The following is a 25,109-nucleotide window of genomic DNA, read 5'->3' as shown; positions in this document are numbered from 1 at the left end:
AAAAAACTGGGGAAATTGCTTCCACTGCTCTGTTGTGACAGTAAGGTGACAGGACCCGTTGATGAGAAACTGGTGTGAAGTCACATAGACAGCGTGAATTAATGAAAGAAAACTTTTTTTCTCCCTTGGAACTTATCTCCATAAAGTCATTGTGACTTTTCTTGAAGATCATCTGTTCACAATGGCCTTTGAGGAGCTCCTGAATGAAGCTGGTGGCATGGGGAAATTCCAGATCCTTCAGCTGTTTTTAGTTCTCCCCCCTGTCATGACATTAGCCTGCCACATACTGTTGGAGAACTTTACAGCGGCCATTCCTGGTCATCGTTGCTGGGTCCACATTCTCGACAATGACACTATGTCTGATAATGCTACTGGGACCCTCAGCCCTGATGTCCTCCTGAGAATCTCCATCCCCCTGGACTCAAACTTGAAGCCGGAGAAATGTCGTCGCTTCCTCCACCCCCAGTGGCAGCTCCTTCACCTGAGTGGGACCTTCCCCAACGTGACTGATCTGGACACGGAGCCCTGTGTGGACGGCTGGGTGTATGACCATAGCTTCTTCTCCTCCACCATCGTGACGGAGGTAAAGGACCATTTGTTTTTTTCTGAGTACAAGGTCTAGGTGTTTAGAATAACATCAAATAAATACGATTCAAGTCTTCAGTTACTGAATAGCTAGTGTTGTCTGCTCACTTTCATTCTTTCAGCCTTTAGTGATTGTTTGCCTTTTAATTGCCAAGCACTTACATGACAATTGAACACAGTGAAACAAACAAACTAGATATAAACTTTATGATCTGCAAGTTTGAATTTAATGTGAAGATTGATGGTTAGAGAAGTTAGTATTTGATATAATTGTTGAAAATTATTCTTGGTTGCTTGCTCTTAGCCCAGTTGCAAATTGGAACCATTTGCATTAATTAAAAAAAAAAAAAATTCCATGCCCTGGTGTGAAATCTAGGCACAAGTGATTAAAAAAAAAAAAAAAAAAAAACCTCAAATGTTTCCAATGTGTGGTTAAGAATGAGAACAAATGCTGTACTAACTGATTATAAAGAATGGTCATGACACAATCTGGAGGATTTAATTGAGCATTTCTAGAAGAGCCATGCTCAACTTGAGACTTGAACGATGCAGATGATTTAATGTAGTCAAGGGAAAGCAGAGTGTGTCCACTGAGGGTCGTTGGACTGAGTGAACATTAACAGACTATGAGATGCTGAGAAGCTCCTCAGGCTGGCTTCCTTCTCTTCCAGTGGGACCTTGTATGTGATTATCAGTCTCAGAAATCAGTGGCTCAGTTCCTATTCTTGGCTGGAATGTTGGTGGGAGGCCTCATATACGGCCACTTCTCAGACAGGTGAGTGTCTCCACATCTCTCCTGCCCTGCTTCTGCGGCGTTTTCAGTGTTTATGATTAACTTTTTTATAAAACTTACATTTTTATTAAGTTCCAATATACTGTTTATACTGTTGTGAGTTGCCTTGGTTCCCAGGGAGCTGTAGATGGATGTGTAGAATTTGACTCATGATAAATGCTATTTTGTTGCCACAGAGCTCTCTGTACTGGGCATAGGAATGGCATCACTATCAGATTTAGGGGCATTTGAGAATAGAGACTCAAGTTACTGTAAACTTCATTTATAAGGATGAGAAGGAGTTAGCAATGGAAAGTGAAAGTAAGGGGTTTCAAGGAGGAAGCTTTTCTGCATTTTTGAAGAAACAGCCTTGTAGGTCTTTGTCATGGCTTCTGTGTTAATTCCCTGATGGACTCAGTGAGCTAAATCCTTATGGGTTTTCACACTGGTTCTCATACCATGGTTACCCCAATGTAATTAGTAGGCATTTCTATAAAACCTGGGTCCTTAGAGAGATGGTACTGAAACTGGATTAAGAAATAATTGTGGTAGTTCCTATCATGGCGCGGTGAAAATGAATCCGACTAGGAACCATGAGATTGCGGGTTCGACCCCTGGCCTTGCTCAGTGGGTTAAGGATCTGGCATTGCCATGAGCTGTGGTGTAGGTTGCAGATGTGGCTCAGATCTGGCGTTGCTGTTGCTGTGGTGTAGGCTGGCAGCTGTAGCTCCGATTAGACCCCTAGCCTGGGAACCTCCACATGCTGTAGGTGTGGCCCTAAAAAGACAAAAGTTAAAAAAAAAAAAAGAAAGAAATAATTGTGGTTGTAACGTGGGTGTTTGATCTTGTAAAAAAAAAAGTCTCATTAGAGGTAATACGTTCAGCAATATAAGTCAACTAATCTATAAAACGCAGGCGTCATAATTTCCGGATTGAGAAGTTTAGGTTATCCTGTAGCTGTTGTCTCCTGAAAGTAAGAGGACGACCATGACAGACACACACTCAAGTATCCTACAGGGCAAATGGGAGGCTTAAATTTTCCCCTGTCATTTATGAGCCTAACATCTTTTAATCTTATAACTGAAAATTGTGAACTCTGAATGGATCCCCTCAATGTAATTCATAAAAATTTCAGGGTCAGAGTGTTCTTTTTGACCAGTTTTCTGACCAAGCCCTTTATTTTGAATCACAACAAAATGCTGATTGATCCGTGTAGACGGGCAGAAGGGAATATATGTGGTAGTGATGGGGGTTGTGTGGGGGGAGTGGATGGTTATGACAGGAGGTAAGAGTGGAAATCTCGGTGAGGAAGAAGGAGCCTTTTTGCTACGCTAAAGATTTTGAACCAAAAAATAATTCGTGGATAGCGGCCACAAAACCAAAAATATATAAGAGGAAGTATGTAAAACCAAGAACTTCTGCACAGCAAAGGAAATGATCAACAAAATGAAAAGGAAACCTGCATAATGGGAGAAAATATTTGAAAGTCATATAACGGACAAAGAATTAATATCCAAAATATACAGAGAACTACGACAACCAATAGCAAAAACCCATAAATAGCATGTTTGTTTTTTTTTTTAAGTGGGTGAAGGAACTCGATAGGTATGTTTCCAAAGAAGACCTAGAACCAGTCCGCGGGTATGCAAAAGACACTCACCATCACTAACCATCAGAGAAAACAACTCAAAGCAACTGTGATGTCTTCACACCAGTTTGGATGGCTACTATACCTTAAAAAAAACTGTTGTCAGGACCACTGTCAGGGAAGTTTTTCCTTATGTTTTTTTTTTTCAGAAGATTTACTGTTTTGGGATAATGTTTAAGTTTTTATTTTTACCTCATTTTATTTTTTGGCTTTTTTAGGGCCGCACCCACGACATATGGAGGTTCCTAGTCAGATTTGTTTCTGCTGTGCCACCATGGGAACTCCAGGATAATGTTTAAGACTTTAATCCATTCTGAGTGAATTTTTTTTCTTTTTTTTTTTGGTCTTTTTTTGCTATTTCTTTGGGCCGCTCCCGCGGCATATGGAGGTTCCCAGGCTAGGGATTGAATCAGAGCTGTAGCCACCAGCCTACGCCAGAGCCTCAGCAATGCGGGATCTGAGCCGAGTCTGCAACCTACACCACAGCTCATGGCAACATCGGATCGTCAACCCACTGAGCAAGGGCAGGGACCGAACCCGCAACCTCATGGTTCCTGGTCAGATTCGTTAACCACTGTGCCACGACGGGAACTCCTGAGTGAATTTTTTTGAATCGTGTGTATAAGGGTCAAATTTCATTCTTCTTTATATGATTGTCCATCATTACTGTAGAGATGGTTATTGGCTCCTTTATTACATATGGCATCTGAAGGGCTAATTTGTGGGATCATGATTCTTTTCTATTTATAGGTCTATTTTATGTCAGTACCATACTATTTTTATCACTATAACTCTGTAGCATTGTTTGAAATCAGAAAGTGTGATGCTTCTGGCTTGGATCTTCTTTGTGAGGATTGCTTTGGCTATTTAGGGTCATTCGCGATTTCACACAAAGTTGAGGATAGTTTTTCCTATTTCTGTGGAAAGTGCCATTGGAATTTTGATAGAGATTGCACTGAATCTATAGATGGCTTCATTTAAAAAATATTAATTTTTCCGACCCATGAACATGGGTTATATTTCCACTTATTTGTGACTTCTTCAGTTTCTTTCATCAACATATTATTGTTTGCAGTGTGCAGATCTTTCATCTCCTTGGTTAAATTTAAACTTAATTATTTTATTGTTTTTGATGCTATGGTAAATGAGATCTTTTATTAATTTTTCATATATTTCATTGTTGGTATGTAGAAATGAATTTGATTTCTGTATGTTGATTTTGTATCCTGCAACTTTACTGAATTTGTAGATTAGTTCTGACAAAAATTTTAGTTGAGTCTTCAGGATTTTCTATACACGTTGCCTATGATCCATAAGCAAAGAAAATATAATTCCACTTTTCCAATTTGGATGCCTTTTACTTCTTTGTCTTGCCTGATAATGCTGACTAGGGCTTCCAGGCTTATGTTGATAGGAGTGGTTTAAGTGGGCACCCCTTTTAGTCCCTGAACCTAGAAAAGCATCAAACTGTCACTACTGAGTTCAATGTTATCTGAAGACTTGTCATATAGAACCTTTATTATGTTGAGTTACATTCCTTCCACACCTAATTAATTGAGCATTTTTATTACAAAAATATTTATATTATGTCAACTGGCTTTTCCTTCATCTTTTGAAATAATCAATGACTTTTATCTTTCATTCCTTTACTATGGTTTATCATATATATCGAATCACAATATGTTGAACTCCTTGCATCCTAGGGATGAATCCCTCGTGATTGTGGTGTATGATACTTTTCATAACCTGTTGAATCTGGCTTGCTAATAATTTATTGAGAACTTTTTGCATCTATATTCACCACAGATGTTGGCCAGTAGTTTTCTTTCAGCATCCTTATCTGATTTTGATATCTGGAAAAATGGAGGCCTTCTAAAATGTTTGGGAGTGTAACTTCTGCTTCAGATTTTCAGAAATGAATGAGAAGAGTTGGTGTTTATTCTTCTTTAAACATTTGGAAGTATTCATCTGGTTCTTTTCAAAAAATTTGAATATACTTAATTTACACTATTATGTTAGTTTTAGGTACACGAAATTGTGATGCAATGTTTTTATAGATCATACCCCATTTAAAATTATGACAAAACAATGATTACATTTCCCTGTTCTATACAGTATACGCTTGTGGCTTATTTTATTCATAGTAGTTTAAATCTCTTTATCTCATCCCCTATCTTGCCACATGTCCCTTCCCGTTCTTCACTGGTAACAGCTAGTTTGTTCCCTGTATCTGTGAGTCTGTTTCTGTTTAATTACATACATTCATTTGCATTTTTAAAATTCCACGTATAAATGATAACACAGAGTATTTGTCTTTCTCTGACTTATTTCACTAAGCGTAATACTCTGTAAGTCCATCTACATTGTTGCAAATTGTAGAATTTCTTTCTTTTTTGTGGCTGAGTAATATTCCAGTGTGTGTGTGTGTGTGTGTGTGTGTGTGTGTAATATGAATTTTTTTTTACACACACACACCATATCTTCTTTATTCACTTATCTGTTGAGGGACACAAGTTACTTTCATATCTTTGTTATTATAAGTAGCATTGCTATGAACATTTATATGCATTTATCTCTTTGAATTAGTGTTTTGTTTTTTCAGATATGTACCCAGAAGTGGTATTGCTGGGTCATATGGTAGTTCTATTTTTAGTTTTTTGAGGAATCTTTGTACTGTTTTACCTAGTTTCTGCACCAAATTATATTCTCAACAACACTGGATAAAAAGTTCCCTTTTCTCCATACTTTCCCCAAAGTTGTTATTCAGGTCTATTTCATGATAGGTATTTAGTAGGTGTGAGGTGATATCTCATTATGGTTTCGATTTGCTTTTCTCTGATGATTAGCAGTGTTGAGTATCTTTTCAGCTGCCTGTTGGCCATCTGTTTGTCTGCTTTGGAAAACTGTCCATTCAGGTCTTCTACCCATTTTTAAAACTGGGTTATTTACATTTTTGATATTGAGTTATATGAGCTGTTTAAATATTTTGGATATTTTCCTTTGGGGGACTTGAGTGTTTTAATTAGTGATTCAATCTCCATCATTATTGGTGTTTTTGGATATTCTAGTTCTTAATGGTTCTGTCTTGATAGGTTATATGTTTATATGAATTTATCCATTTATTCTAGGTTACCCACTTTGTTGTTTATAAATAGCTGTAGTAGTTGCTGATAGTCCTTTGTATTTCTGTGGTATCAGCTTTCGTTTTTTTTTTTTTTTTTTGGTGGTTTTTTTAGGGCTGCACCAGTGGCATATGGAGATTCCCAGGCTAGGGGTCAAATTGGAGCTGTAGTGCTGGGCAAGACCACAGCCATAGCAATGCCAGCCAGATCCAAGCTGCGTCTGCAACCTACACCACAGCTTATGGCAATGCTGGATCCTTAACCCACTGAACAAGGCTAGGGATCAAACCTGTGTCCTCATGGATACTAGTCAGATTTGTTTCCACTGAGCTACAACAGGAATTCCTCATTTTCTTAGTCTAGATAAGTTTCTCAATTTTTTTTTACATTCTCAAAAATCATCTTTAGGTTTTATTGATGTTTTCTATTGTTTTCTTGGTTTTTATTTCATTTATTTCTGTTATTTCCTTTCTTCTGCTAACTTTAGGCTTAGTTTTTTTTCTCTTTTCCAATTCCTTAAAGTGCAAATTAATGTTATTTGGGAGCTTTCTTTTTTCTTAATGTAGGCTTTTATTGCTAAATACTTCACTCCTAGAACTGCTTTTGCAGCATTTCATAGGGTTTGCTATGTTGTGTTATCATTTTTTGCTTAAAGTTTTTTTGTTTCACTTTTGGGTTTTTGTTTTGTTTTGTTTTTTTTTGTTCCACTGGTTTTTCAGTGGTTTAATTCTTATGTATATGTAATCTTTCAGCTTTCCTTCTGTTATTTCTAGCTTCATTCAGTTGTAGTTACAAAGGCGCTTGATATAATTTCCATCTTCTTAAATTTGCTGACTTTTTTTGTGATCTAGCATGCATTTGCAAATGTTTGCTATCCACTTGAAAAGAATGTCTATTCTGCTGTTGTTGAATGACATGTTCTATGTATCTGTTGGGGCAATTTGTTCAAGCCCATTGCTTTCTTATTGGTTTGCAGTCTGGATGATCTATCCATTGTTAAAGATGGGGTCTTGAAGTCCTCTACTATTATTGTTTTGTTGTCTATTTCTCCCTTCATAAATGTATTTCCTTAATATATTTAGGTGCTCTGATATTAGGACCGTAATTATTTATGATTGATACATCTTCTTGATGAATTGACCCCCTTTCCACTATACAATGACCTTCTTTTCTCTTACTCCTGTTTCTTTGACTCAAGGTGTATTTTGTCTGCTACGAGTATAACTACCTTTGTTCTATTTTGATTTCCTTTTGTGTAGAGACCCTTTTCCCATCCCTTCACTTTGAACCTATGTGGGTTGTTGGCTGTTTTGCTGTTGAGTTGCATAAGTTGCTTGTATAATTTAGAGATTAAGTCCTTGTCAGTTGCATTGTTTGAAAGTATTTTCTCCCATTCTGTAAGTTATCTTTTTTTTATGGTTTCCTTTGCTGTGCAAAAACCTGTGAGTTTGATTAGGTCTCATTGGTTTATTTTTGCTTTTATTTCTGTTGCCTTGGGAGACTGACCTGAGAAAATATTTGTAAGGTTGATGTCAGAGAATGTTTCACCTGTGTTCTCTTCTAGGAGTTTGATGGTGTCTTGTCTTATGTTTAAGTCTTTAAGCCATTTAGAGTTTATTTTCGTGCATGGTGTGAAGGTGTGTTCTAGTTTCATTGATTCGCAGGCAGCTGTCCAGGTTTCCCAGCAATGCTTGTTGAAAAGACTGTCTTTTTCCCATTTTAAGTTCTTGCCTCCTTTGTCAAAGATTAAGTGACCATAGGTGTCTGGGTTTATTTCTGTGTTCTCTATTCTGTTCCATTGGTCTGTCTGTTTTGGTACCAGCACCACACTGTCTTGATTATTGTGGCTCTGTATTATTGCCTGAAGTCTGAGAGTTATGCCTCCTGCTTGGTTTTTGTTCCTCAGGATTGCTTTGGCAATTCTGAGTCTTTTGTGGTTCCATATAAATTTTTGGATTTTTTGTACAAGTTCTGTGAAAAATGTCATGGGTAATTTGATAGGGATTGTGTTGAATCTGTAGATTGCTTTGGGTAGTATGGCCATTTTTGCAATATTAATTTTTCCAACCCATGAACATGGAATATCTTTGAACATTGAATATTTCTTTGAATCCTCTTTAATTTCCTTGATTAATGTTTTATATTTCTCAGCATATAAGTCTTTTACCTTCTTGGTCAGGTGTATTCCCAGGTATTTGATTTTTTGGGGTGCAATTTTAAAAGGTATTGTATTTTTGTATTCCTTTTCTAATATTTCATCGTTAGTATCCAGAAATGTGACTGATTTCTGAATGTTAACCTTATATCATGCTATTTTGCTCTATTTGTTGATCAGTTCAAGTAGTTCTTGGGTTGAGTCCTTAGGGTTTTATATATACACACACACACACACACATATATACATATACATATATATATATAGTATAGTGTGATCTGCATAAAGTGACAGTTTTACCTCTTCTCTAACTATTTGGATGCCTTTTATTTCTTTTGTTTGTCTGATTGCTGTGGCTAGGACTTCCAGAACTATCTGGGATAACAGTGGTGAGAGTGGGCATCCTTATCTTGTTCCAGATTTTAGTGGGAAGGCTTGCAGCTTTTCTCCACTGAATATTATGTTTGCTGTGGGTTTGTCATAAATGGCTTTTATTATGTTAAGGTATGTTCCCTCTATACCCACTTTGGTAAGAGTTTTGATCATGAATGGATATTGGACTTTGTCAAATGCTTTCTCTGCATCTATTGAGATGATCATGTGGTTTTTTACTTTTCTTTTGTTAATGTGGTGTATGACGTTGATTGATGTTTGTATGTTGAACCATCCTTGTGAACCTGGGATGAATCTCACTTGATCGTGGCATATGATCTTTTTTGTATGTTGTTGGACTTGGTTGGCTAAAATTTTATTGAGAATTTTTTGCGTCTATGTTCATCGAAGTTAGTGGCCTATAGTTTTCTTTTTTGGTGGTATCTTTGTCTGGTTTTGGAATTAGGGTGATGGTGGCATCATAGAATGTCTTTGGGAGTGTTCCTTCTTCTTCAACCTTTTGAAAAAGTTTAAGGAGGATGGGTATAAATTCCTCTCTGTATGTTTGCTAGAATTCACCTGTGAAGCCATCTGGTCCTGGACTTTTATTTGTAGAGAGTGTTTTTATGACATATTCAATTTCAGTTCTAGTGATCGGGTCTGTTCATTTGATCTGTTTCTTCTTGATTCAGTTTTGGTAAGCTGTAATAAGTCTCTAGAAAGTTGTCCATTTCTTCTAGGTTGTCAAATTTGTTGGCATACAATTGTTCATAGTATTCTCACATGGTTTTTTGTATTTCTGTATTATCCGTTGTGACTTCTTTTTCATTTCTGATTTTGTTTAATTGGGTTTTTTCTCTCCTCTTCTTGTTTTGAGATCTTTCTTATTTTTGGAGGAAGGCCTGTATTGCTATGAATTTCCCTCTGTGGACTTCTTTTGTGGTATCCCATAGATTTTCAGTGGTTGTGTCTTCATTATCATTTGTCTTGAGGTATTTTTTTTTCCCACTGTACAGAAAGGGGATCAAGTTATTCTTACATGTATACATTTTTCCCCCCCATCCTTTGATCTGTTGCAGCATGATTATCTAGACATAGTTCTCAATGCTACTCAGCAGGATCTATCTTGAGGTATTTTTTAATTTCCATCTTGATTTTGTCATTGATCCATGGGGTTTTTAGTAGTATGTTGTTTAGTCTCCATGTAGTAAGTTTTTTCTCATTTCTTTTCCTGTGGTTGATTTCTAGTTTCTTGCCATTGTGGTCAGAGAAGATACTTAAAATAATTTCTAAACTCTAAAATTTGTTGAGGTTAGCTTTGTGCCCCAGTATGTGATCAATCTTTGAGAATGTTCCATGTGCACTTGAGAAGAATGTATATTCTGATTTTTTCAGATGTAAAGTCCTGAAAATGTCAGTTAAGTCTAACTTTTCTATTGTGTCATTTAGGATCTCTGTTGGCTTATTGATTTCTTTACTCCATTTTGAGTTTATTTTTGTGTATGTTATTAGGAAGTGTTCTCATTTCATTCTTTTACATGTGGCTGCCCAGTTTTCCCAGTGCCACTTATTGAAGGTGCTGTCTTTTCTCCATTGCATATTCTTGCCTCCTTTGTCATTGATTAGTTGACTGTAGGTGCGTGGGTTTAATTCTGGGCTTTCTATCCAGTTCCACTGATCTATATTTCTGTCTTTGTGCCAGTGCTGTATGGTTTTGATGACTGTTGCTTTGTGGTAGAGTCTGAAGTCAGGGAACCTGATTCCTCCAGCTCCATTTTTCTTTTTCAGGATGGCTTTGGCTATTCTGGGTCTTTTGTGCTTCCAAACAAACTTTAAAGTATTTTGTTCTAGTTCTGTGAAAGATATCCTTGGTAACTTGGTGGGGATTGCATTGAATCTGTAGATCACCTTGGGCAGTACAGTCATTTTGACAGTATTGATTCTTCCAACACAAGAGCATGCTGTGTCTTTCCAATCCAAGAGCATGGTATGTCTTTCCATCTATTTATGGCATCTTTGATTTCTTTCATCAGCGTCTTATAGTTTTCAGAGTACAGATCTTATGTGTCTTTAGGTAGGTTTATTCCTAAATATTTCATTCTTATTGATGCGATGGAAAATCTTAATGCCTTTTTAAATTGCATTGGATTTGTTTTTGTAGGCCTTTTTTCTTCTTTTCCTCTTTTGTTCTCTTTTCTTGTGATTCGATAAATATATCTAGTGTTGTGTTTGGATTACTCTTTCTGTTTTGTGGGTGTACATATTGTAGATTTTTGGTTTGCAGTTCCCATGAGGTTTTGATATAGAAGTCTATTTATGTTTCCTTATTTTTTGCCACAAATTATCATTGCTCCCATAATCTAACCACTCTCTCTGTTTCTTAGGTTTGGCCGAAAGTTGATTCTCAGATGGTGTTTGCTTCAGCTCGCCATCTCTGGGACCTGTGCAGCCTTTGCTCCCACCTTCCTCATTTACTGTTTACTACGCTTCTGGTCAGGCTGTTCTGGTGCAATCATCATTACGAATAACTGGATGCTCAGTATGTCAATAATTTTGATCTCTATTTCTTTTTTGTCTTTTTGCATTTTCTAGGGCCTCTCCCACAGCACATGGAGGGTCCCAGGCTAGGGGTCTAATCAGAGCTGTAGCCGCCAGCCTACGCCAGAGCCACAGCAACGCAGGATCCGAGCCGCATCTGCAACCCACACCACAGCTCAGAGCAACGCCAGATCCTTAACCCACTGAGCAAGGACAGGGATCAAACCTTCAACCTCATGGTTCCTAGTCGGATTCGTTAATCACCGAGCCACAACAGGAACTCCAATCTCTATTTCTTAACTTTGAATTTGACCTTGATATTTTACCCTTATCTGACATTAATATCCCAATTGGATTTTCTCTCAGCTGTAGAATGGACAAGGTCCCAGTCAAAAGCCATGGTAATAGCACTGATAACCTCTGCCATTAGTACTGGACAGATAATTCTGGGAGGACTAGCTTTTGCCTTTCGTGAATGGCGCCCCCTGCAGCTGGTGATATCCATACCTTTCTTTGTCTTCTTTGTCTCTTCAAGGTATGAGTCTCTCACTCACTCTGTCTTAAGGGAACCTGGGATGAAAACGCATATTGAATTGGGATATATTGATTTCCTTATTCTCTAAAACTTTTCTCATTGTTTGGACCAAAAACCCATGTCTCAACTGTTCACTCTGAGAAATATGAGATTTGATAACTACACTAGGGAGTGATAATTACCTTTCTGCCTGGGAATTCTAGGTATTTTCTGCCAATTTGCTTACTAAGTCCTACCCTGTATAGTAGGAATAGACTCATTCTAAAATTATTTTCCCTAGTACTTTATAAAATACAGATATAAGTGCTTTTTAAAAAATATACCTTTAATGGTTTGATTTTGAAATAAATGGGAAACCATGAAGTTTTCAGTGATTTTCTACATTGCAGATGAAATTGGATCAAAAAAAAAAGGCAGCAAATTTATTCATAGAGCAATTTGACAAAATAGTAGCACAATGTCTCCAGAAGTGAATATAGCATGCAGATTAGATGATTTACATCATGTGTTCAACACTCCCTTTCTCTTAAAATAACTTTAAGAAATATTTATTTATGGATAATTTCATCCCTACACTTAAAAACCAGTCTAGGCATAATCATATTTAGTAGATCACAGAGAGATGGCTACATATTTAATACAGTGAATTGAGTACAGAATGAGAAAAAAAGTGTAATTCAGTTCAGACTCATATGCTAAGTCATTCTATTCTCAAAATAAAAAAAGATGTGCTTGCTGTCTCCATTTTTAATGAGAAAATTGAGGCAATTATAAATAAATAAGGGGTTAGATCCCATGTCAGGCTTTGGAAGAGAATTATGCATGTGAAGGACTCTCTACCTTAAATTTCGTAAACTCTCGGAAAATCTCCTGGTGAGAAAGCACAGGGGGAGTTTGACTCCAAAATTATACACCCTTTTCAGGTGTGCTGCATAAAATGGTCATTCTTATATTTTCCTGGTATTTGTATAATAGAATGTGAGTTTCTATTCCTAACCCAACAAGTGAAGTAGTGGATATAGATGGAAGGCAGAAAGTGCTATGTTTGTCAGTAATCAAAGGACAATTAAGAAAGAGAGGCTGACTGCTCTTGTGTGCCTTTCATCAGGTGGCTGGTGGAATCTGCTCGATGGCTGATTATAACCAATAAACCAGAGGAGGGCTTAAAGGAACTTAAAAAAGTTGCACATAGAAATGGAATAAAAAATGATGAAGCCACCCTGAACATGGAGGTGAGCAGGACGGGGAAGGTGGTTCCTGGATTGGAGGGAAATCATGAACTGACAAATGCCTTCTCCTTATTGAGATAGACAAACTGCTTTTCGAAGAAAGTCCGCTTGTTGAGAATGAAAGCTCAGTTCCCTCCTCTTTCAGGGCTATCTTATATAAAAGAAGTTTAGAGGACTTGTTCCTTTAGTTCAATTTCTGATCTGAATTTATAGCCTATGTAATCTCCTGGATATTCTGCCTCCTTCTATGGCCTCATCTTCAAAATATTGTTATTATTGTATAATTTCCCATAGTCTCCCTTAACTCCCTACATTCTCCTTCATAACATGTTCACACCTATGGTTGCATGTATAATATGTTATACTGCAAAGAAAGGGAACACGTCATTCTTGTCCTGTTTGGTGCCAGTGCTCATCACAATACATGGCGCTGTGTTGGCAAATGATTCATCTTTGTTGTTGTTGAAGGGTTTGAGAGCTACCATGCAGGAGGAGCTGGAGGCAGCACAGACCAAAACGACTCTATTTGACTTGTTCCACACACCCATCCTGCGTAGAAGGATATGTCTCCTGTTCTTTGTGAGGTGGGCTTCATGCAATTCTTGACGAAATTCATAGAGTGGGGACATGAATCTATTTATTTCAAAGGTTATAACTGTTGTTGGGGGAGGTTCTGATTTGGAAATAAAAATGAGGAAACCTCATCAAATAAGACTCATGTGTACTGAATATACGATGAAGAGGTAGTTAGGTAATATCATACTATCCTTCTCTTCACTGGAGGTTAATGTTGAGAAATTTGTCATAGTACAGATTTGGGCACTTAATAGTCTTTTTCTTTCAGTTTTAATTAAAGCAAATCATGCAAAAAGAAACAAGAAGAGATCAGGAATATACATAAATCAATGAATGTCTATAAAAATGTAACCAACCTCAAGATTAAGATAAAAAATTTGAATGCCCCAGACATTCCCTCAACTATCTCACACAAAAATAGCCACGACTGTCCCCACCACATCTTACTCTATTGTCTCCTCATTGCCCTCTCCAGTGCCAAAGAACAAAACAAAACAAAACAAACAAACAAAAAAACGCCCTTAACTGTTCTGATCTCCCTCACTATAGATGAGTGTTGCTTGATCTTGACTTCACTGTGACATAAATGATAAAAGGTTCTGTGACAGGCTCCCTCTCCTCATACTCATTCAAGAAGATTCATCCATTCTGTTGCTTATGACAGTAGGTGTTTCTCCCCCTTAGTATTTTAGTTTCCATTAGATGAATTAACTACAATTTCTTCATGTACGTCAATGTTATTTATTTTTGAATTTGAATAGAGTTTGTTTGTATCTTAGCATAAGTACTTCAGTGGAAGTCTTCTTCATTAACTCTTGAGGGAATACCTTGATAGAGTCAGGAGGAAAAATTTTCAATATAATTCTGAATGTTCGTAGTCTTAAGAGGAAAAAAAAAGCACACAGGACAATATACATCCACTGCCAAGCCTAAGACAATAACTTCTAAATTGTACAACTTACCTCTCCCTAGACATATCCTAGTAGACTGCCTCTGCATTTAATTTCATTGTGCTTTTTCACCCTTTCCGTATCCCCTAGGACACAGCCTTACATTTCTGAATCCTAGACAACAAAACTGGAAGGAAAAGTTTAGAGAATGATCAAGAGAGGAGTTGCCCATAATTGCTGTGATCCGTGATGGTTTCTTCTGGTGTAACATCTAAATCTAGTGCTCTCTGGGTGTAGTAGATCATTAAAGTGGATTCCTTTCTCTTAGATGCTTTTTGGGTAAAAGGTAGATCCCCAGTGGAAAACTCTGACTCTATTTCTAATGATACAGTTGGTGCAAGTTTGCTTTCCTGAATTCTTACATTTTCTGTTAATCCGAATAAATTAGTTATGAACTTTAAATTTCCCAGAATTGTGTCACAGCTAAGGACACTGTTCTCCCAGATCAAAGTGACATGGGTAATCTCTTGGCAGCTTCAGTCAGTGGAAAAAAGGAAGAATTGAGGTTGCAGAAGAAGAAGAATGACAGCAGACAGACCACACTCAGAAATTATTTCCATAAATTTGAATTTTTATTTTTATATATTCAGCTTCTCTCTATGATCCCGTTTGCTGATTGAGTCAGGTTATGTTTTCCAGTCACTGCCAATTCTATGCTTAGGGACTCAGAATAAAAGAAGATATGTTATTTTTATACACAGCTATGTACATTTTTGGTAACTTTATCACTGTTTTTTTTTTGTTTTTTGTTTTTTTTGCTTTTTAGGGCAGCGTATGGAGGTTCCCAGGCTAGGGGTTGAATCGGAGCTCCAGCTGCCAGCCTACACCACAGCCACAGCAATGCGGGATCCGAGCCGCATCTGCGACCTGAACCACAGCTCACGGCAACGCCAGACCCTTAACCCACTGAGCGAGGCTAGGGATTGAACCTGCAACCTCACAGTTCCTTGTCGGATTCATTTCCTCTGTGCCACAATGGGAACTCCTATCACTTTTAAAATGAAGTATTATACAACTCAAAGTGGGCCTTTATTCTTCAACATTGATCATTGGTGCCTGGGTTAAGAGAAACATCAACTGCACACCTGGGCTCTACACTTATGATGTGTGCCTTTCCTCTTTTGTTCACTACAGATTTGCAAGCATAATACCCTTTTATGGCATCTTTATCAATCTACAGTACTTTGGGAGCAACATTTTCCTGTTCCAGGTCATCTTTGGAGCTCTCACTGCCTTAGCCCGTTATCTTGCCCTTTTAGCTCTGAATCATGTGGGTCGTCGACTATCCCAGATGTTTTTCACGTTCCTGCTGGGACTTTCCATTTTGTGCAACACATTTGTGCCGCAAGGTGAGAGAAGACTGGACTTTGGGGAAAGGAAATGCCTTTTCCCATTCCTCAGGGATTATATTAATCACATTTGTCAGAAGTCAGAAGTACACAAAGGTTCCAGTTAAGGTCTAAGTATTCTCCAAAACCAATCTGATGGTTTATGAGATATTCCGCTAATAAGGTTTTTGGGAAAAGAACCAAAGGTTAGTGAGGGGCTGGTCAGGCATGTATTCATCTTTATCACATTGTGGGAGTGTCTGGAAACTGGTACCATTTTTTCCGGACCATTTCTCTAGAACAACAATTGTTCATTTGCCTTTTGCCCATTCACACACACTTTAAATAATGAGCATGGAGGGTGAGGTCTTGCAATTAAACCCTGGGTGAGGACACAATGTGGTCACTCCTCTGCTTGGGTGTTCTTTACCAGCTTTGGTAACTAGTCTCCTTCCTCATCTCCGTGTATCCACATGTGGCCGTGGTATCAGGTCACCGTGACTATAGCTCTTGCTCTTCCAGGAAATGAAAAAATCCTCCTTTTTAAGAAGTGAACGTGTGTACAGTAGCAAGCAGGGTTTAAGCAGGTTAAAATCCTTGCCCATTCCGTGAGAGATTACTTTACAAGTAATAGAATGATGTATACAATAACTAGGGAAAAACCTAGTGGGGATTGTGCCTCCCCATCTCCCAATGCCATCATAGGATTAACGGCTTTATATTCGCATGGACTCTGCTCCTCAGAATATCACTAAGGATGCAGACCTACCCCCTTAAAATAGAGTTCTTGCCAATATATAAAGCTATAATTAGATTTCTTTTTATACTGTGCAAAAAAAAAAAACTGTTTCTCCAAAATTTTCCAGTGGTCCCAAATTCTGGCCTTTCTTTCCCAAATAGAAGATTCCATTCTTTTTTTTTTTTCAGAACTATGTTTATTTTATTTTACTTCATTTTATTTTATTTTATTTTAATTATTTATTATTATTTTTTTCCCACTGTACAGCAAGGGGGTCAGGTTATTGATTCTCTATGTCAAACACTGATCCAGAGCTAGCTTCTCTTCAGCCAGTCCACTAGCAGAGTGGTCCTGTCTTTTTACTACTCTCCGGTGCCATATTCTCCCCATAACAATGCTGTATCTACCCTCATTTAGGAATACCTGGGACACTCCTGGTTGGATCAGTGAAAATCTCACATTACTAATAAAACCTAATTACCAAGAAAACTAGGAAAAAATTGAAGTCTTCAAGGTTAGAGCTGAGCCTTAGACTCAATAATTGTACATATGGCAGCCCTACCTCCTACAGTAAGGATACAGCAAGTACTGGAATGACTAAGTGAAAGCAAATTTTCTGCCAGACACACCTTTTCGTCTTCTTTTCTGGAAAATCTCAGATATACAGAAAGATTTTTTAAGTGAATCCATATAATTTTATGTACTTTTTACAACCCATGTTGATAATGTTATATTTCCTATTTTCACAACATCATGATATCAGCTACTGTACATTTTTCTACAATACATTTTAAACACACAAATAACTTATAGGGTCTTTTTTCTTTGCCTAAAGTTGGTGGACGCTGATCCCTTCAACACAGTTTTCTTAATCTCACTGGTCTTCCTGTATCCAGAAATGCAGACCCTGCGTGTGACTTTGGCAAGTGTGGGAATCACCTTTGCTGCTGCCTCCACCACCAGTTTTGCTGTCCACTATGATGAACTTGTCCCCACTGTCGTAAGGTATATGAGTTTATGGATGCTCTGATAGGACCCAAAGTAGGACTGTCCAAGCTAATTGATGCTTATTGTGGGAATAACATAATAAGCTCTGTTAATTATAAATCAATCATTTACAACAGTAATAGCAATAATATAATAGCAGCAGTTATAGTCAAAGTTAATTTTAAAAGCTGATTGGTACCATGTCCTGTGCTAAGTGGTACTTCAATGCTTCATTTCATTAACTTTTTGGAATATGTGTCAGAATAGCTTCGGTGTGTAACACCAACATTCTATTTAAAATGATGTCAGTGGGTCTCAATTACACTTTGATCCTGAGAAAGACAGGTAGAAAATCACAGATCAAATAGAAAAACACGTGTTTTTCATCAAGCCCAGTTATATAATAATTGTTTTATTGTGTTCCATAATCAGATAAAAAACATATCATAAATTACATATGTGGATTTTTACTGGATTATTATGTATTCATGTTTACCTCTTAGGGCGAAAGCTTTGGGATTAGATATAGTGGCCAGTAGGAGTGGGTCATCAGTGGCTCCTCTCTTGATGACCCTAGCGGTATATCTACCCACCTTGCCCTGGATCATCTATGCAGTAAGTCCCATCCTTGCTGGTCTTGTTGTCTTCTTCCTACCTGAAACCAGAAATCTGCCTCTGTTTGATACAATCCAGGATGTGCGAAATATGTGAGTAAACCTTCTATCTATCCCCTGGGAGGGAATGTGTGATTTGGATTTGTGGGTGAGATGGACAAAACTCCAAGTGGGTCCCTCAGATCTCTGGATGGCTGAGCCTTGCCTGGGATGCTTCCACCCTGGGCCATTGCCTTTCATGAGTGGCAAGGCCATTTCTACCCATTGTGAGTTCTAGTCTAGGCTGCAGAGAGCCCCTCTCCCTGTTCTCATGGGTAGTTTTAGTGCTGAAGAGACAATAACTAGCTCTGTTGTGAGGGCACATCCTACCTGCCCTCATGATGGTATTTCATGGTTTTCAATCCATAAGAGCCTGAGATATATGGGAAAGAAACTGGATAATCAGTGAAGGAATGTTAGGACAATTGCATAGAGTTACAGACACTATTGAAAAGATAATAAAGAAATAAATCTTATATATGTGCCTGTAAGATTCAGGCAATTTTATTGCCACAATTAATGGAAAGATTGAGAATAGAGAAAATAAGAAACTGGTAAAAGGTATTTTTAAATAAGAAAATAGTATCCTTTTCCCAGTGCTTCCATAATAAAGTTCCGCAAACTGTACTTAACAGTAGAAATTTATTGTGTCACAAGTCTGGAAGCTCAAGTTGTTGGCGGGGCCATGATTTCTCTGAAGGCTCTAGGGAAGGATTTGTTCCAGATCCCTCCTGGCTTCTGTTAGTTCCCTGGCTCGTGTCAATATAACTACAGTCTTTGCATGGCATCTCCCTAGCATGCCTCTCTGTCCAAATATCCCCTTTGTGTAATAATATCAGCCATTTGGTTCAGGGGCTCACCCTACTCCAGGATGACCTCATCTTAATTAATTATAACTGCAAAAATCCTCTTTCCAAATATGGAAATCTCATATTCTGAGATGCTGAGAGTTAAGGCTACACTATATGTATTTTGGGAGAACACAATTCAGTGCATAAGAAATGGAGAGTTTCCCATAAGATTTTTCAGTCCACCTCTAGACTCTCCTAAGGTGCCTTTGGCCAGAGGTCTAAAGAGACCAAGTGAGAGTATCAACTTTCAAACTGCTTTCTTGGGCCTGCACAGTCAGCACAGCCTTCTCCATCATGAGTGTCAATCCCTCAGGGAGTTTATTGGATCATAAAGAGTTAAGGTTAGAGGATCAATTTGTACTTGTTCAAGAGGGCAAGAACATTTATCTTATTTTTTCTGTTTTTTACTATTTAATTTGCTGCTGATTGATTGTTTATGCTTTTTTGTTCCAGCAAAAAATTCTCAGGAAAAATAAATGAAAAAGATTCCTACACAAAAGTAACAAAATTTTAAGTGGATTTCATGAGCTGACTGGTGAAGAAATAAAAATAAGAAGGAAAAAAACTGGAATTTTCCTTTACATCTACAAACTGGCAATAAAATATGCTAGAAACAAATCTCATTTATAGTTATGGAATTATTTGCAATTAAACATAAAACACGAGAGAACATGTAATTCCCAGGATTGAATGGGAAGAAATAGAAAACAAAAACAGACCAATTACCAGTAACAAAGTTGAATCAGTAATTTTTAAAAACCTCCCAACAAAGAAAAGTCCAGAACCAGATGGCTTCACAGGTAAATCCTACCAAATTTCAGAAGAGTTAACATCCTTCTCAAATTATTCCAAAACCTTGCAAAGAATAGAACATCTCTGAATTCATTCTATGAGGCCAGCCTCACCCTGATATCAAATCCAGACAGTGATATCACAGACAAAGAAAAGTAGATGCAATATCACTGATGAACATAGAGGCAAAAATCCTCCACAAAATATTAGCATTAACTGAGCCCAATGATGTATCAAAAGGATCACAGATCATGATCAAGTAAGATTTATCCCAGAGACCCAAAGATGGTTCAATATCCACAAATAAAGTCATGTGATATACCATATTAACAAACTGAGAATAAAGACCATTTGATCATCTCAATAGATGTAGAAAAAGCTTTTGACAATAATCCAACATCTATTTTTGATAGAACTCTCAGCAAAGTAGGTATAGAGGGAATATACCTCAACTTCGCAAAGGCCCTATATGATAAGCCCATAGCGAATATCATACTCAATGGTGAAAAGTTAAAAGTTCCTCTCAGATCAGGAATAAGACAAGTGTTCCCCACCCTCACCGCTTTTACTCAAAAATACTATTGGAAGTACTACCCACAGAAATCAGAGAAGAAAAAGAAATAAAAGGAGTCTAAATTAAAAAGGAATGAGTAATGTCACTGTTTGTAAATGACAAAATACTATACAAAGATAGTTCTAAAGATGCCACCAAAAAACTACTAGAGATCATTAATGAATTCAGTAAAGCTGTAGGGTACAAAATTAATATACAGAAATCCGTTGCATTTCCATACACTAAGAATGAACTATCACAAAGAGACATTAAGGAAACAATTCTACTTACAATCATATCAAAAACAATAAAATACCTAGGAATAAATCTACCTAAGGAGATAAAAGATCTGTACTCAGAAAACTATAAGACGCTAATGGAAGAAACTGAAGATGACACACATAGGTGGAAAGAACTGGAAGAATTAATATCGTTCATGAACTGGAAGACCATACCACCCAAGGAATGTAAAGATTCAATGCAATCTCAATCAAAATTCCAAGGGCATTTTTCATGCAACTAGGACAAAAAAACTTTAATTTTGTATGGAAATACAAAAGACCCTAAATAGCCAAAATGATCCTGAGAAAGAACTGGATGTATGATGCTCCGTGGATCACACTATACGACAAAGCTATAGTGATTAAAAAAAAAGTGTTGTACTGGCATAAAAACAGACACATAGATCAATGGAGCAGAAGAAGAGCCCAGAAATAAACCCATGCTCTTATAGTCAATTTGTCTACAACAAAGGAGGCAAGACTGTACAATGAAGAAAAGTCTCTTAGATAGGTGCTGCTGTGAAAATTGGACAGCTAAGTATAAAAGAATGAAATTAGAGCATACTCTAATCCCACATACGAAAAGAGACTCAAAATGGGTTAAAGGCCTAAGTGTAAGACCAGATAGTATAAAACTCCTAAGGAAAACATAAGTAGAACATTTTTTGACATAAGTTGCAGCAGTATCTTTTTGGCTCTACCTCCTAGAGTAATGGAAATAAAAACAAAAATAAACAAATGGGACTTAACTAAACTTAAAAGCTCTTGCACAGCAAAGGAAACTATAAACAAAACTAAAAAGGCAACCCACAGAATGGGAGAAAATGTTTGAAAATGAAGCAACTGACAAGGGATTAATCTCTAAAATATACAAACAAGTCACAGCTGGCCCAAAAACCCAAAACCAAAACACACACACATGAAAAGACGCTCAATATTGCTAGTTATTAGAGAAATGCAAATCAAAACTACAATGAGGTATCACATCACACCACTCAGAATGGTCATCTTTAAAAGTCTATAAATAATATATGCTGAAGAGGGTGGGGAGAAAAAGAAACCCTCCTACACTGTTGGTGGGAATGTAAATTGATATATCCATTTTGGAGAACAATATGGAAGTTCCTTTAAAAATTAAAAATAGACCTACCATATGATCCTACAATCCCACTCCTGGGAAAACCATAATTCAAAAAGATACATGCACCCCAGTGTTCACTCCAGCACTATTTACAATAGCTAAGACATGGAAGCAAACTAAATGTCAATCAACAGAGGAGTGGATGAAGAAGATATGGTACATTTATACCACAAAATGTTATTCAGTCATAGAAAGAATGAAATAATATCATTTACAGCAACATGGACCTAGAGATTATCATACTAAGTGATGTAAGCCAAAGAGAAAAAGACAAATATGATATCACTTTTATGTGGAATCTTAAAAATACAAATGAACATATGCAAAACAGAAATAGACACACAGACATAGAAAACAAACTTATAGTTACCAAAGGTGAAAGGAGGGAGGGATAAATTAGGAGTTTAGGATTAACAGATACTCAGTACTATAAATAAAATAGATAAACAACAAGAAGCTAATGGGGAACTGTACTCAATATTTTGCAATAACCTAAAGGGAAAAAAATCTGAAAAAATAGGTATATATGTATGTATAACTGAATCGCTTTGCAGTACTTCTGAAAGTAACACAACACTGTAAATGAACAATATTTCAATTTTTAAAAAAAGAAAAAAACTGCTATAAAAAAATGAAGTCAATTTCAAAAAAAGAAAGAGTAAGGAAAAATGAACAGGAAACATAAAAATGACCCAGCCATCATCGTGGTAAATGATGAAAGACTGAATGCTTCCTCCAAATTTCTAGAACAATACAGGAGTGTACCTTCTTACCACTTCTCAAAATTGTACCAGTTTCTAGCCAGGGCAAGTAGCAAGAAAAGGAAATAATAGGAATTCCCGTCGTAGCTCAGTGGTTAATGAATCCGACTAGGAACCATGAGGTTGCGGGTTCGATCCCTGGCCTCACTCAGTGGGTTAAGGATCTGGCATTGCTGTGAGCTGTGGTGTAGGTCGCAGATGCAGCTCAGATCCCGCATTGCTGTAGCTCTGGTGCAGGCCGGCAGCTACAGCTCTGATTAGACCCCTAGCCTGGGAACCTCCATATGCCACCAGTGCAGCCCTAGAAAAGACAAAAAAAAAAAAAAAAACTCAAACTGAATCATATGCCTAAATGTAAACCCCCTAGAAGAAAATATAAGTCTAAATCTTCATGATTTTGGAATATACAATGATATTGTAAACACAACACTAAAAGAACAAGTGATTTTTTAAAAAGAACTTTGTTGAGTTGAACTATATAGAAGTTAAAAAAATTGTTCTTCAAAAGATACCACAAAGAAAGTGAAAAGGTAACCCACAAAATGGGTTGAGAAATTTTAGCCAGAATATTTAATGTGCTCTTACATCTAAATAACAAACTGACAAAGAACTCAATTTTCATTTATTTATTTATTTTGTTTATTTTTAGGTTGCACCCATGGCATATGGAGGTTCCCAGACTAGGGGTCGAACTGGAGCTGTAGCTGCTGGCCTACGCCACAGTCACAGCCATGCTAGATCCGTGACCCACTGAGCGAGGCCAGGGATCAAACCTGTATCCTCATGGATACTAGTGGGGCTCATTAACCACTGAGCCATGACAGAAACTCCAAGAACTCAATTTTTATATGGGAAAATTAAGTTACTACACTTTTATATAAACATGTTATACAAATAGCAAATAAGAACGTAAAATTAAAAAAAAAAAAAAAAAAGGAGTTCCCGTCGTGGCGCAGTGGTTAACGAATCCGACTAGGAACCATGAGGTTGCGGGTTCCATCCCTGCCCTTGCTCAGTGGGTTGACAATCCGGCGTTGCCGTGAGCTGTGGTGTAGGTTGCAGACACAGCTCGGATCCCGCGTTGCTGTGGCTCTGGCGTAGGCCGGTGGCTACAGCTCCGATTCGACCCCTAGCCTGGGAACCTCCATATGCCGCAGAAGTGGCCCGAAGAAATAGCAAAAAGACAAAAAAAAAAAAGAACGTAAAATTATGTTCATTATCGTTAATCCTAAGGGAATGCAAATCAAAAAACTGTAAGATACCACTTTACAAACACTAGAGTCACTGTAATCAAACACTTAATAAGTGTTGGCAGGATTGTAGAGAATTGGAATTTTCATGTATTGCTGATGACAAAAAGAAAGGTACAGCCAGTATGGAAAATAGTGTGAAGTCCCTCCATGAGCTAAACGAAGACCTACCATGTGTCCAAGCAATTTCTCTCATATGTGTACATTCAATAACATTGAAAACTTAGGTTCACATAAATGAGTATATGAAAGATGACAGAAGCATTGTTCACAGCAGCAAAATGTAGACATAGCCCCAAGGTCCATGGTCTAATGAATGGATAAACAAAAATGCAGTATATCCATACAACGAAGAATGAATTAGTCATTAAAAAAAATGAAAGCGTGACCCAGGCTGCAACATAGGTGAACCTTGAAAACGTTAAGTGGAAAAAAAAAAGATACAAAGGCCCACATATTTTATGAATCAATTTCTATGAAATACATAAATTAGGCAAATCCATAAAGAGGCATAGATTAGTGGCTGCTAAGAAGTAGGGCTAGAGTGGGAAATCGGAAGTGGATCCTGGTGGGTACACGTTTCCATGGGGATGAAAATGTTCTGTAATGAGAGAGGAGTGATGAATGCACAACGCTGAATGAATAAAACCCACGTAATTGTATATTTTAAAGAGTGAATTATGTGGTATGTGAATTATACCAGAATCAGGCTTCGAAAGAATTTCTAATGAAAGATAGAGTGCTAGCAATGGTGATGTTTCCCCTGTGTTGCTCTTCAGTTCTTCCATAGCACATGATACAGTTGCCATATAATTATGTTTTATAATATCAGATTGTAGTTACTTAGGTACCTCTCCCTTAATCGCTATAGTCTTACACTTAAAGACCTTGTCTTAACATGTTCTGTATTCCTAGAACAGAGAAGTCCTCACAAATATTATCTGAATGAATCAATAGGCCTGTTTGAAAAAAACAAAACAAACAAACAAAAAAACCTCTCTATGCACTTACCACTGGTCGCCTGCTGCCTTCTATCACTACCCACCCTGCTCCGACTTTGAGTAATTTATTTTCAATGTGAATTCATGGTTTGATTTGACTTGAAGCAGAAGAGTGTCATTTATCAAAAGGAAAGAATTGCACCATATTTCACTGGCTCTAAATTAACTCAGGACTATTTTCATTAACTCTTTGAATCAAAATTCAGTACAAAACAAGCAAAGCACTTACTTTCAGTACTTTTCACAGAAAAATAAAAAAAGTTTCACTTTTGAGTGTGACAAGTGACATG

At 37.3% G+C, this 25,109-nt stretch overlaps 1 protein-coding gene across 1 annotated transcript; it reads left to right on the top strand.

Moving 5' to 3' along the window:
• Positions 1-12: 12 nt before the first annotated feature.
• On the top strand, positions 13-19,474 carry LOC125125036 (solute carrier family 22 member 10-like). Its single transcript, XM_047775454.1, has 9 exons — positions 13-583; positions 1,257-1,360; positions 11,039-11,193; positions 11,559-11,727; positions 12,836-12,959; positions 13,425-13,540; positions 15,617-15,831; positions 17,446-17,554; positions 18,040-19,474. The coding sequence occupies exons 1-9, from the start codon at positions 182-184 to the stop codon at positions 18,245-18,247; spliced, it is 1,602 nt and encodes a 533-aa protein (XP_047631410.1). The 5' UTR covers positions 13-181; the 3' UTR covers positions 18,248-19,474.
• Positions 19,475-25,109: the final 5,635 nt, after the last annotated feature.

Source organism: Phacochoerus africanus, chromosome 4 (genome assembly GCF_016906955.1).
Source record: "Phacochoerus africanus isolate WHEZ1 chromosome 4, ROS_Pafr_v1, whole genome shotgun sequence".
NCBI classification, from domain to species: domain Eukaryota; kingdom Metazoa; phylum Chordata; class Mammalia; order Artiodactyla; family Suidae; genus Phacochoerus; species Phacochoerus africanus.
This window is presented reverse-complemented; position numbering and strand designations above follow the sequence as displayed.